Consider the following 14,777-nt stretch of genomic DNA (forward strand, 5'->3'; position numbering starts at 1 on the left):
TGCACTTAAAGCCTTGGAGGGACTTAGTTTGAAATCCTGCTAAAAGATGCTTAACAATGATGTCTAATCACTTCTAACAAATCAAAGAAAAAGAAAAAAGGTTCCTCGACTGGGAGCGACGCTGCAGAAATTCCCAATTACATTTCTTATCTGCTGTCCCTGATGACAGATTTTTCTAAAAACAACATGCATTGATCTTTTTTTTTTCACCTGCTGGTCACAGAAATTCTTCCTTGTTCAGTTCCAAAAGGGCATAAGATAGACAGTTATTTCATACAGTTGGTAACTGCTGGCCAGTGGTCCAGTAGCAATTTAATCAGTGTCATAACACATTTTGATGAGATGGGGCTCAGGAAGTTAGCATTGAGGTGTAATTAGAAGTACTCCCCTTGCAGGCTGAGTTAAAATGTAAAAGTAGCCGGCAAAGGTACAGTAAACTCTGGAAACTCTTGTACCATAACGGCCTCTAGAGTGATGGACGAAAGACAAGATAAGAGGAGGAGGGGTCGGATTTTACGACTGGTGTGAGGAGGATCGACACACCTGCTGAGAGGGCCTGCTGCCTGGAGGAATGCGATGTGCTCTGACAAAGGCAGGGATGCATTTCGAAAAGCAGTAGTTATGCCCCCTTTGCCCCCTATTGCTAAATACATACGTTATATACAGTCAATATTATCACTTAAGTCTTACACACATTGTTCACTTCCTGGTAGTGTGTTGCATCAGCAGGCAGTCCGCCATCCAACTCTTGCCGGGAGACGCTTAAGGTCTGTGCCGAAATACGCTCAACCTGGTTCCCGCTGCTTCACTCCCAACTTGCCGCTCTGTTGCCATAGATACATGCTGGCATTGGCAGGGACTTATGAGAGCCTATGCTAGGGAAAGGTTAAGATGTAGTAGCTGTAATCTGGATAAAGAGTGTGAATGATTTTCTTTTTAAATGGAGAGCGTACCTTCTTTATCTAGGTTAAGCCTTCAAAAATTATCTCAGCACTGTAGTTTTTAATTAGAAGCCAGTGGGAGAAAAAAACCTGAGTTGTTCTGCACTGCTTTGGGCTGTTTACAGCATGCTGCCACCCTGCTGAAGCATCCTGGTGTGAAGTTAATGCAGCACACCTTAACAGGAAAACACTGCCTCTAGCTTTTTAAACATTTAGGTCAAAAAAGTGTGTTTACTGTAAATTGTCAGAGTACACACCCAGAGGTGAGACAATACATTTACTCAACTATTGTATCAACTATTGCAGTTGTCAAGTAGTGGTACTTTATGTAATTTACATTTTGACTTACTCCACAACATGTCAGAGGAAATAATCCTGCTCTTTTTGTCACACTAAGTTTATCTGACAGCTTTAGTTCCCAGTTATGTTGCAGATATCAGAAATGCTCCTTTTCACATGTGCAGCTGGACGGGCATGTCGGCATGTGTGTGTTTGACAGCAGCTGGCAGGCTGAGCTCAAACTAGACAAAGTGAATAAACTTCTACTGTAGCTTACAGACAAGGGTTCAGAAAACTTGTTCTTAGCAGTGGTCCTGAAGAGGACCAGAGCAGCATCCAAATGATATTTGCAGTTATGTTTACATGCTGTTCAATGTGCTGCAGCATGAGTGTATTTTGCAGTAAAAAAGATAAGCAAATGTAATTTCAGTTTCCGGACAACTACTAAAAATGGTTCATATAAACCATGAAACTTCAGAAATCCAAGACTGATGTGTTTGAAATTAAATTGTCTTTTAATTCATCTCAGTTTTGGAGATCTGTAAGAATTCTTGAAATAAGGCATAAATTCTGCTTCTTTACACATGACGGTGAGATACACACACAAAGGTTCCCAATTCCCCCAACACCCCTTCATCACCTCCTCCCCCGTGCATGGAGGAGCTACCAGTGCAGAGATTGGACATTTTTCACAGTGAATACTTGAGTACGTTTTTGGCTGCAAGACTTTTCCTTGGAGTATTTTTATGTAGTGGTTGTACTTTTTAAAGGGACTGAAAAAAAAGCCTTCTTCCTCTGCAAACACCCTTTAAACTGCATTCAGGCAGTAAATCTCTCCCCTCACTGAGCACAAAGTTGTTGACAAAGAGACGTGCCTGGACATCTATAAGTCCAATCCTCACAAGTACCCTGTCCTCAGCATACAGTACACCTTTAATCGACTCATCGTTTCCCTCAGGATGTCTGAATGACTGACTGACAGTAGCCCGGTACACTGTGTATGTGTGTGTGTGTGTGTGTGTTAGTGTTTGTGGAGACAGCTCGTCCAGTAGTATGGATTGTCTGGGTTGCTAGCAAAGTGTTGCTAATCCAGAATAGAGCAAGATGGGAAATTGGATGGACTGTATCGGGACTTTTTGAAGTGGCCTTAAAGAGCCATCCTTGGTATAAACAAACACACTTATATACAAGTGGACACACAGTCACACACACACACACACACACACACTCAGGAGAGGATGTTGGCACACAGCACGTGTCAGTTCTGCCCACTTGCTGTGACCCAATATGGTGTGTGGCCAGCTGTCCATGACTGGATTTTGCCAGTTTTCAGAGCTGAGACTTTGTGTGAATGTGTGTGTGTGTGTGTGTGCATCTGGGTTTGCTTGAGTGTGTGACATGACTTTCTACAGACATTTTTGACATCCACACTCTAAACTCATCCTGCTGCTGACAGTACAGTTCCCTCAGAGTGTCCATGCCAAGATAACTCACCCTCCAAAGTCTGAACTTAAAGCAGAGGCCTGGACATCTGTCATGATCTCCTGCCCTGCCTGCTCTCGGTCCAGCTTTTAGACTAATGAGAGGATTTGTAGAGTCAGCCTTTGACTTTCAGGACTCTGTGATTTAATGTGAAATAAGCATCTTCCAGCACCACTCCTATGGATGATAGAAATCAAGAAATGGTTGTGTTCTAGTGGGGAAAACCACTGTGCTCCCGCAGGACCTCCTCTCTGTCAGCATAGTGTTCTCAGTTCAGTTTGTGTTTGCAGCAAATGGCACTGGGCTGAAAAGCAGTTATCGCAGTTTTTGTTGAGCTGGATTGCAATTTGCAAATGAGAGATGAAATCAGATGTGCCTAGAACACAAAAACAGGATATGCACAAAAACTAGGAAAGGGAAGAATCAGAGGCACAATGAAGACTATGCCAACATCAACGACATCCTTTTTTGAGAGTCTCGACTTGATGGCACACTCCACCATTCATGCTTACTCTGCAAACAGCAAACAACTCTGTAAATCAGACATCTATGGTGTAAAAGCTGCTGGCTCAAGTGGCCAATGTGTGCAGAGGAAATATAAGCTTTTTTTCTGTTGTTTTTACATTTCAGTCTGGATGACAAAGTTAAAGAAAACTATGTTAATTGTTCTAACTTTTTTTGACACAGAAACAACATTTTGAAATGTATTTGTTCAATATGTCTTAAAACTGCCATGTCTGGTACATTACAAAACTGAAGTGGGCCTATATTTGGTGAGATCAACACATGCGTTGAAAGTCATATAATATTATTTAATGTGAAGATGCAATGAGAAGCCCATGTGTGAAATAGAACAAGCCAGGGACCTGAAACTGATCAGCTGATCAAAACTGGACTTTCTTTAATGTATTTCATCGTCTCACCTGTACCTGTATCAACTCCCCAATGCAGACCTTTTTTATCTTGTAAACTGCACTCCTATTTTCAGAGCGAGTGTGGCCGAACACTGGACTCTAAAACTTGAGACACATCCAGCCTGGCTTAGTTAAGTCCGGTGCAGAGTACATTGAATACTTCCACCTGTTCCATCAACAGTATGTTTGCTGGCAGTAGCTGGGGGGCCTGTTGACTCCATTGTTTGTAATGACAAACATGGGCACTCTGTGCATTTGCCTAATTAGTTACCAGCTGTAGTGAGAGGGATAATTGATTGCAGGCCAATATGGTTGATTTGCAACTCAACCAAGCTAATAATTTGTTATTGATTGAAGCATTAGTGAGGAAAACACTACAGAGAGATGTAACCCAGCCAAAGTGCTCCAGAAAGTTGATGTTCTCAGTTTTTAATCTACTTAAATGATATTACACCTCGTGAAGCTAACATCGTAAGGAGGGCAGGGCTGGAGATGATGAACTGTTGCTTTCAGCTCAGCACTGTAGACTCATATGTTATGACTGGAGGATATTACATTTACTCTGGAAGCATTAGAGTAACTGTGTGTTTTGTGTAGGGACATTTGTGTATCTCCGTCTGCTAGCTGGATGTGCTTAAATAATACTTACATATGGAGGTTGGAGAACGATTAGATATCATTTATGTGTTGATCTGCAGCACACATGTGCAGTGACAAATGTATTTTGGACCTACAGGAGTCAAGTCCATAACTGTGCAAACATATTTCCAGCACACCTCTAAGAGACACACATTTTAAGTGAGTTCATTTCTGCTTCATTGACTTGTGGAAACTTCTGCCTCATTGAACAGTCCACTGCTGCATTCAATTTTCTAATTTTAATCATCCATTAAATTAACTCCCAAAGTTTAATTGCACATCTTAAATAATTATCTCGAGGTCAGAGGTTAGGTATTTCTTTGAGATGGCTCATTGCTGAAGCATAAGAGTTTTCTCAGCAGTTTTTCCACTCTGTGTTCTCCACTCCCTCTATCTCTCGCTCTCTCTATTTTAGCTTTCTTTGTCGTCTTTCCAGCCACCTTCCAGTTACCTTGCTTTCATCCCACGGTTGTGTCGTTTTTACCAAAATTTTATACCATTGCATTATTTTTTCTCTTTCTGTTCCTCTGCGCTGGATTTGGAGTCCTGAGGAATTGAAGGTTGATTTTGAAGTGACTCAGAGAACTTCTTTTCTTTTGAAGCCAGGTGTAAAAAAATGTTGGATTGAGGAGCTGAAATCGTCTCTTCTCTTCTCCAGTTGTATCCCAGAGGCCCACCTTGGCAGTTAGAGGAGAGGTCATCACCATGACAGCATCCTCGCAGGACTCCACCCCCTCGTCTATGCCTGGCCTCTTCCTGCTCCTCCTCCTCCTCCCACCTGTCTTCACGCAGAACTCCGCTGTCCCGACGACCCCGTCCGTGGCATTGTTTGACCCGCTGACCCATCCGGAGTGCGCGAAGAAAGAACATCCAAAGGTTTCCATCCAAGGTCAGACCTCACCTATAACCACTTGTTTTATAGAAACATCTGATAACGCTATACTTACTATGTTAACATGGACACAAGAAAGCAGGTTACGGGGAAAGACAGGTTATAGTCACTGCAAAATCTTTGTTTGCATACAGCTTGTCACTAATTAGATTTCCCTGATTTCTACACATCATGTTGAACCATGGGTGGTCTACTGTAAGATTTTAGTTTTATTTGCCTCCTTTTTACAAGAGCATTTGTGCTGAGAGCAAAGTGGGAGAATGGGCTCTTCATAAAATATGCAAATGTTCAGCTGTTGATACCAATTTATTAAGCTATTCTTTATTTTAATGTCGGTTTCAGTTTTTCTCAGACTTTGGATTTAATTATTCGGATACAGAGACACAGTGCTAGCTCACAGCTGCCACTGCAGTACTTTGTCTGTCATGTACAGGCAGTCTCATAAAAACCCTGCTAGAAATTTGGAGAAATGTACACATAGCAGAAAAATCATGCTTTCATGCTTTAATTTTGGAAGTAAATTGCGTGTTTTAGTTTTACAGCTTGGGTCTTATGTTGTGTGTGACTCCCCCCCTCTGAGATCATAGTGAAATCACTGAGAAGAAATCAGATGGGAGAAGAAACACGGTTGTAAACAAACCCAAGGTTAGACAAATTCTTTGGAACAGAAGACACAGACATACTGTAAAATTAAAACTCAAACTTACTGTGATAAACAGCATTCACAGTTTAACAGAAGTTATTTTATGAGTAAGATATTGTCCATACTGATAAAAATGATGGCTAATACTCTTAAAATAAGAAACAATAAATCAGAATTATACTTAATGTTGAGGTTCCTACATAACCTATGTTAAAAAAAAAGTCGATTTTGATATCTGAAACTTTTCAGTGGGGCTAGGACTGCTTTCTGTGCCCAATGAACTACTGCTCACAACTCATACAGGGGAGGAGGATGTTCTTTATCAATAGTATATTGAGTCAAAAATAATAACGATTCCAGGAGGAGGTGAACTTTTTCTCAGGTCACACTACATGCTTATTCTTAAAATCCAAAGCAGAAAACATTTCTGTGAGTTGCCACAAGGTTCTCTGAAAGTTGCAGTTTATAGGCAGGTATAAGTTGACCTTAAATCTTGATTGCTGTGGTAGTAAAATCTCTCTCATCACCTCTAAACAAATGGTTTGTGCCTACTTTATGTGTTTTGAATGGAGCAAATTATTGCTATCATATATCTTAAAAGGGACATTTATCTGTATGTTACTTGCCTGAGACACTTTAATATCATTTGATGCGAGCATATACATTCCACTTTTCACAGCAACAAAATAAAATGTTTTCATAAACATTTCACCGTGCCAGCCGCAATAAAACCCTACATTTTGGCTTCCATGCAGGTCACCATGCAAGTATAAAAGAACAATAGAAAGCAAGAAGGGACAAGATAGAAATGATTGTGTAGAATAGTGGCGCTCACTGTCTAGCAACGATCATCTGTACAGTGGGCCAAGAAACGAGGTCTTCCTCGCGGCGTGAAATGGAATAGAACAGTTTGGGGCAGAGAATCACAGATAGATATGGCAGAATGAAAGGTAAACACGCACAAAATTGCTGTGTTTATTTTTGAATAGGGTTGTTTGTGTTCCCTCTGCCAAGAACGGTGACTAAGATTGGAGGACCAAAAACTCGCTGGTGGGAATCGAGGACAGAAATACAAAAATTGAAGAGGTGCCTAGAAGTGATTGTGATTAGAAATGTGCTCTGCCCCCTCCAAACCATATTGCAGACATTTCCTCAAGGCTTTTCTTTTTTTTTTTATGGCAGTATTGTTCCCTTCCAAGTCTCCTTCTGTGCTCTGGGGCCAGCTTACCCATGTTGTTGGTCTGAACTCTGGCTAATGGAAGTGAAGATTGACATAAAGAGCTCTGTGCCTTTTGGTCCTTTTTTTGCTGGACTTTCTCTGCAATAACAGTTTTAAGTTTGAAAACTGGAGTCTTTTTCTATTGGATTTTCAACCCATAGAACTGGTGACATGGCCATTTTCACTCCTCACAAAGCTGAGCTGAGGTCACCCATATGCTGAGTCTATACCTCTGTCCTGCTTCAGCCACCAGTCCTTCAGATGTCCAGATTAGCCTGAGCTCTGCCAGTGCTTCACTTCAAAGGCATGCCGCTTGAGAAGGGCTCTCATGGCAGGGAGCTGCAGGGCAGCTGGTCTGTCAAAGCAGGCAGAGCTGGGCATTATGTGGAGGCAGCCGTATAGAAAAGGCCTGCACAATGGAAGTGTCAGCAAGAACCTGAGATTAGCCTCCATGATTGATGAGCGTTTTATAGCGGCTTGTTGTAGCGCTACCTTAGTCACCTGGAGGAGACCAGGGAGCCGTTTAAGAAGATTTCACCACGGGCATTCTGGAATTGTACCCATCTATAAGTGCTACATGTGCCTACAATATCAATAATTGTTTGTATGTTTGACTGCCTTTCTAAGTGGTTTTTGTGTTGCAATTAGTGTCTGATCTATCTGTGTGATAAGTGTGTGAGCAGGGTGAATGGATCAATCGACGTCTGGCCCGAGTCGGTCCCTCTACTGGAGCAGGCTATCTGCTCACTCCTCCAGTTTGGCGCCATGGACAATTTGAGCTGTTGATAATTTGCACCGACCTGAATTTGTCAAACTTAATAAGACATCTATCACCAGTACAACGAGAACTGGTATATATATATATTATCCCAAGTTTTGATTTTAAGACTGTTGTGTGAGCCATGACAAAGAGTCTATAAACCATGACACATGATTACACCTAATTGACTGGGTAATAGTTTTACTGTTCATCTATTAAACCCCCAGTAACCGATAACATAAGATGTAAACACAGCATTGACTTAGAATCACCTTTCTGACGTTGTTAGCAAACAGCTGCTTATTTACACCATGAATGTATTGCGTAGACGGCCCCACTTAGCCTTGCATCCAATTTTCCCTGAAAAAAAAAAGACTATAAGAGCTCTGAGCTGACACAGTAAAGCCGTGGCATTTAAACAGCAGTATAACTACCCGAATCCTCCGATTCAGTCTGATACTCAATCTGATATCAGGCAAATGATATGAGAAACAGTCATAAAACTCTACAGTAAAAAGTGAAAAATCAATAAAAATGTAAAATTTAGTTCATCATATACATAATAAAATTGATATTGAAAACATATTAGAGTTAATTTCACTTAACAGTCCCCTTTCTGTGTGCAAATATATATGTACACATACTGTACTGTACACATACTGTACTTTACAGCAGTAAAGATGAGGAAGATGCAGGAGACTATCTGGCCAAATCAAACCTCTCCATCAGCTTTACTTTGGCCTTGACAACATTGTGTTTCCCCAGTGTGCTGGAACACAACATAAACACTCCAGACTGTATGTCTGTATGTCGTGCCAGCGTTTTACGTCAGCCACACCACAGATGCAGTGCAGGGATACAGAATTGGAATCACGTAACCTCCGCCCACGGGCACACGCTGTTCGAGCCGCCAGCTCATGATTTAGATGGATGATGCTGACTCTCAGCATAAGACCACGGGTGTGATAAGAGCATGGCATGAGGGTAGAAAGTGGAACGCTGAATCTAGATACGGATTTTGGAATTTATGGAGTCGGTTGTGCTTTATGTTTTGAGGTCCAGAGGTTTGGAGTGTGTGTAAAGGGTCAGCTTGGTAAGAGAAATAGATAAACTCTCCAGCTCTATCAAACCCAGTGCAGCAGTATCCATCAAGGTAACAAGATGTTTCATAGGGGAGTATGTGTAGGAAAGTAATGGTCAATAATAAGACCTTTGGCTCAGCTTCCACTACCTCCTTCACAGAGATGATGAAGCCTGGGTCATCTTCTCTGAAGAGAGACAAAGGAGGATAGGAACAACTAGCGTCATTGCTCCTGTTCAATTTCTTACAAATCTTGTATTTTCTTTTTTGCTTTTATACCCTCTCCTGCCTGCCTATATTCTTCTCTCTACCCATCTTATCTCTCCTCCTCTCTCATTCATTCTCCTTCTCCTCTCCATGTTCCTCCTTTTATATTCTCTTTCTAGCCTCCCTCCTTCACTCTTTTTTCATTTTTCCCTTCTCATCACTTTTTTTTTTTTTTTTTTTTTACTCTCTCGGCTTGCTCTCGTTATGCTCCGTAATAGTCAGAAAAATGTATTGCTCACTTTGTACGAGTCCCTCTATCTCTTTCATCGTTTGGGTAATGGTGTTGTCATTTAGCCATCGTGTCACCGTCTGAAGGGCTCTCAAGCAGCACAAGAGCGATGCCCCTGTAAGACATAACTGTTCACTTCAAAGAAAAGGTGAATTTCTGATCTTATTTTTCATTTTACATTCTTGTCTTACTTTGCTACCTGTTTCCTCGCTCACAATTACAGTGGCGGCCTTAATTGGAGTGGTGCTTTCAGAGCTGTGGTGTGTTTGCACCCATCAATCAGGCAGCTGAATAGAGCTGAGTTTAGAATGCTGCTGGGGCCAGCCTCTCACCCACTGATGGTATGTCAGGATATCTGATGCAGGCTCAAGAGATAGCAAAGAGGATCAGAGAATAGAAAACGTTTAAAGGCTTTATTGCCACTTTAACTGAAAAGCAGAGAGGCAGCAGGAAAATTGCTCTCTTTGCTTTTCTGTGTCCGTGCAGCCTCCTGTCCCCTCGGATAGTGCATTTCAGACATGTGCCCTGTTGTGCAGAAGTGTTGGAAATTTCACGTGCTGTCCTCACGTCTGAATAAGTCCCTGAGCCACTTTTCCACAAGAATCAAGGCATTAGATTCACTAGGTAACATTTCTTTAACATTTTCCAAATGCCACAAGTCCAAAATGAATGCCATCACATTAACGTAGAGGCTGCAGCAGCACAGGAATTAAATAAACAACGAGTGATAAAAACTCTCTCTTTTCAGCATGAATCACAATTTCCAATTATCACATGTCTGGCAGTATGTCCAGTGTCTGTATGGGATGAATCACATTGATGGCATTTCTGAGCAGCAAAATGAAAACTGTGTAGCAGTACAATGTAACAGTATAATGAACCAATTTGTCAGAATGTAATGTTTTTGTTGAATTACTTCCTCTCATATTTTGAACAAACTTTAAAACCTTCATAAAACCCCAGAAATTATCAGACCATTAACTCTCACAAATTTCTCAGCTTGCATTCAGACCAACTTCTTCCAATGAAAAACACTTTGGAATGTGACCAAGTCAAAAAAAGATTGACAACCTGTTCAACTGTCAAAGTATGGACTAGATTGAAAACATAACTTGAAAGGGGCACTTAAAAATGTGCAGCGTAGACTTTATTCTTGAGCTGCGATCAAGCTTGCAGAGCGGCACGCTGGACCTTTGCACGTCACTTTGCTCAATGCAGTGAAAAGCCACTGCAAACAGTTACAGGTTGCAGTGGTGCTGTTCTTGTGTTGGGTCTGAAAGGACCTCGACACAGCTACTCGGAGGAGTGAGAGCGCCACTGCTCACCCTTGCACTGCCCCTAACAGTTGTTTGAATAAAGCCTGCTGAACGTTTATGTAACACAGACATGTTTGAACACCAAAATGTGATCAGATAAGCCTGCAGTTTGACAGATTCTTAATGGTTTTTGTGATGTCACCCCTTCTTTTAGCTCTTTGAGAACATTGTCCACATTTCTGTCAGTTTCGTAACAGTTCCACGGCTATTGCTTCACCATTGGTTTTGTGAGAAGCAGACAGACATCTTTACCAGTTGCTGACTGAGAGGCTATTAGCCTCCTGGCCCCAGCACCATTCCTCCTGTGGCTGCTCAGTCCCCAGTCTCTCCAGGAGCTTTCTCAGTGCTGCCCACAACTCGCAGACCCCTCTATCTGAGTTCAGTGGAGTGGGAGCAGGGGAAGGGGAGGACATAGCGATGGAGGGATGAAAGGACAGGAACAGACAGAGAGTTGTGCTCCATTGAGGCACGGCAGCCTCTCTCAAACTCTTACCCTCTGCAAGCCAGCCACAGTGAAAATCTGAAGGTAGAATAGAAGAGATAGTGATGAACAGGGCAGACAAGACGAAGTGGAGACTGCAGTGCGAGGAAGGACCAACAGTGATATGAAGAAGACCAAACAAAACATATTTCAAGGGTTTTTGGCCAGATAAGACCAAGTGGTGAAAAGATCTGGCTCTGGAGGCAAGGTTTTGCTCCTTCAGTGTTGATCAACAGTGGAAAATGTGACGACATTCATAGTGGTGCTTTAGTTTTCTTTGCACAAACATGTGCCTACAGTAAATGGATATTGTATGTAAATGTGTATATTGCAGGATAGATTCATTCCTTTGCCATTATTTGGCCACAGCAGACATTTTCACATTTCTCGCTGTTGGGTGAGCTACATTTATTCAGAATGCAATCATACTTGAGCTAATTGACACTGGAGGTGATCCTTCATTCACAGAACTATTTGCCAGATGGCAGACAGCAGCAAGTCTTTGTGTGACCTGTTTCGTTAACAATATTGGATCGACCTCCTTGCCCCCAAGATAACCATTTTTAATACTGACTGTCTTATTCCCATTAGCAAGACGTTGTGTTTCTGTGTACCCCCCTGAAGGAAGATGATGATAGACAGCTACCTTTAGTACAATATGTGTCATTCATAGCTCATTAAACAGTGCAGTGCTTGAGGGGAGAAATCAACTAGATACCTGATTATAATGCAAATGATAAAAACTACAACGTTGTGCAGGATGTTATTAGGTGAACATTTGCTGTCAGGCTGAAAATTAAAGAAGCCAAAGAAAAGACAAATGCAAGATTTTTCTATGTCAGGGGCTCATCTCTGATAAGGACCACGATGGTCAATCAGTGCCTTTAATGGTATCAGGTCTCTCATTTTGAATAGCCCCTAAAGTACTCCTTTAGGGGACAAGGGGGACCAAAAGAGATGCCTGGGAAATAAAGAGATAAATAATAAATAATAGCGTTTCTTGGGAGAATACAAAAGGATTGCAAGATAACATGAAAGTATTTATTTATTTTTTTCCTTCCCATGTTAGTTGTTTTCCCTCATGTGCAGCATAGACAAAACAAACACTACTGTACCATCTGAGCCTTTAAAAGATCATTTGTACCCCACGGACGACACGTTTGATACAATTGTTGGTTTAATCATTGCTTCTGTACTCTTTTTCTCTACTTTTTTTGTTTGTTTTTCTAGTTCAGTCATAGTTATTGCAGCTGTTGGTTCCTACTTTTTTCTGACACTGTACTAGTCTGTGAAGCAATTTTTGGCATACTGACCACAAGAGTCCCAGGACATGTAACACACTTTCCCACATACAAAGGAAATGGCTGTATAATCAGAACTGTTTCTGATCCATACACTCTGAAATTACAGTTTTTTTATTTTTATTTTTTTTAACATTTTGAGCCATTGGGTCAACTGAGTGCAGGGAGTCAGTCAGCTCAAAAACACACAAGTCTGAGGAAGTATCCAGTGCTCTTAACACGTTCGTGGTGCAGACAGGAAGGGATGTAGTGTGGACAGACTGCAAGAACCTGATCTCTCACCAGCTTCCCATTCAGATTTGTTCAGTGTGGTTGAGCCAGAGGCCCCGCTGCCAGAGACTGAACCTTGGCTTCTGTTTGGAAAGAACCATGCTAGCATATCTGTGAAACTGTGCTTTTAGCTAAATGCTAACATGTTGGATGAAAACATAAAAGATAACCAAAGTGAAAACAGTTTATCATGAGGGGAAGATGAATTTGTATGCCAGTTTCGAGGCAATCCATGGTAATAGCTGATTAGGAATTTTACTCAAAACCACAAATGTTAATCTGATGATAGAAAATCAACCAAAGCCATTAGAATTCATTCTCTGTGGACCAGGAAAATTCACAGCAATCCATTCAATAGTTGCTGAGATATTTCAGATATTTTAGATTGCCATCTAATAAACATCTGTATGACTGTCACTTGGATGGCTCCATCAAGGTGCAACACTAAGGGGTCTCTTGGCACAAATTTGTATCATCATCTGATTTCTTTGTACCTTTTAAAGTGAATCAAAAGGTGTACGCCCATTAAATGCTTGTTATAGTACATCTGTGAAATGTACTTTCTGTACAAAAATCATGTTTGGGTTTGAACTGTACCCTTAATGGCTGACACCATCCACCTTGCTCAGAGATGGATGAAAGTTTGATGGGCTTGCAAGCAGACACAAGTCCAGCGGCTCAAATTTTGGGGAATTAGATGAAGGTAAGATTGGATCTTTATCAAACAGCCATTTCTCTGAGCTCCAACTTGAGGGAATCTCACATTCCATCAGGTTTTAAGCGATAAACGGATCAGATTGTGTTGGCTTTCTGTGTATGTGTGGGTGTGTGCGTTTGAGTGTGCGTACACAGGGTGTTTTTGGATCCACAATATGTTGTGCTTTCATTCCCTCAGCTCCATAATATTTTGGCATTTTCCAGCTCTGACTACTCTCCATCCAGACTCGGTCTAATAGTGGCTCAGATCAGTCGGGGTGCCACTTCACTCTGCCCACATGCTGGATGTGTGGGAAGAAGCTGAATGTTTAAAAACTGTTAGAGATGATGAGATAGAAAGGTTATGATTAATGTCTACGTGAGACCAATGTCTCAGCCACTGTCCTCATCCTTCTCCTCATCCCTCTGGCAGCCACGGGATAATGTATTAATCCGTCTGCCTGCTGATTGCAGAGAGGGGAAAAAAAAAGAACGCAATAATCGTTCATCAAGTCCAGCTTGGGGCCTGCGAGTCAACCATGAGGGAGGGGGCTTTCATATTCATCCTACTTTATTGGCCCTTCTTTGCACCAGCACCCGGCCAGACAGTTACGAGGGGGACGAGGGAGCAGCGTGTATAAAACCACTTGTAAGCAGGAGGATAAATGTCATTCAGTGAAAGACCCCTCACTGTCAGGAAAGCCTTTCTAAGAGAGTAAACAAGCTCAGAGTTCACGAGTTCCCCTGCACGCTTCTGAATCAAATTCAGCCATGTTTTTTACAAGGTTTTGAAGAGATATTCATGATGTGGGGAAATGTTTATATGAGCCTAATGCTTCTCTGCTCAGATTTCAAGTGATTTATGCTCCACTGTAAACTCTGAACTGAACACTAACAGCTCCTGTTTTTACTGTTCGGTGCATAATGCTTCTGTGGGAATAATTCTCTTGTTATCTGTTTCTCCTCTGCACTTTCTTATTTTATGGTTCATGTCATATGCTCTATTTTAATGGTCTTTTATGAGGAGAATAAGTCACTTTAACAGTCTGTCATTTGTCTAACAGACATTACTTTCTATTTCTGGATGTTTTCCAGAGTATATTCAGTATGTAACGTGGGGGGCATATAGGTTTGGTTTGATGAGTGCCGTATTTTACCTCTGCAGATTTGACTGAGATTATCCTCAAGTTGCCCTCTACATTTTAAGAGCAATTGCCCTATGTCTGTTCTCTGTTTTTGCCACAACACTTCCCCTGTTGTATCATCTCTGCACTTGCCTCTGCTTTCAGCTCTACCTTCTGTTTTCTTTGGTAACGGGATTTGACTTTAGACGGCAGGGAAAAAAAAGAGGATAAGCATCATGTATG

At 41.6% G+C, this 14,777-nt stretch overlaps 1 protein-coding gene across 3 annotated transcripts in view; it reads left to right on the forward strand.

The window, feature by feature from the left end:
- sema5ba (sema domain, seven thrombospondin repeats (type 1 and type 1-like), transmembrane domain (TM) and short cytoplasmic domain, (semaphorin) 5Ba) overlaps positions 1 to 14,777 on the forward strand; it is a 146,807-nt gene that overhangs the window by 55,707 nt on the left and 76,323 nt on the right. For all 3 annotated transcript variants that reach the window (XM_046403888.1, XM_046403887.1, XM_046403889.1), the window contains exon 3: positions 4,914 to 5,144. In XM_046403888.1, the coding sequence (XP_046259844.1) occupies positions 4,961 to 5,144 (184 nt within the window). In that variant the 5' untranslated portion in view covers positions 4,914 to 4,960. The remainder of the gene's footprint in view (positions 1 to 4,913; positions 5,145 to 14,777) is intronic.

Source organism: Scatophagus argus, chromosome 11, assembly GCF_020382885.2.
Source record: "Scatophagus argus isolate fScaArg1 chromosome 11, fScaArg1.pri, whole genome shotgun sequence".
In the NCBI taxonomy this organism is placed as follows: Eukaryota; Metazoa; Chordata; class Actinopteri; family Scatophagidae; genus Scatophagus; species Scatophagus argus.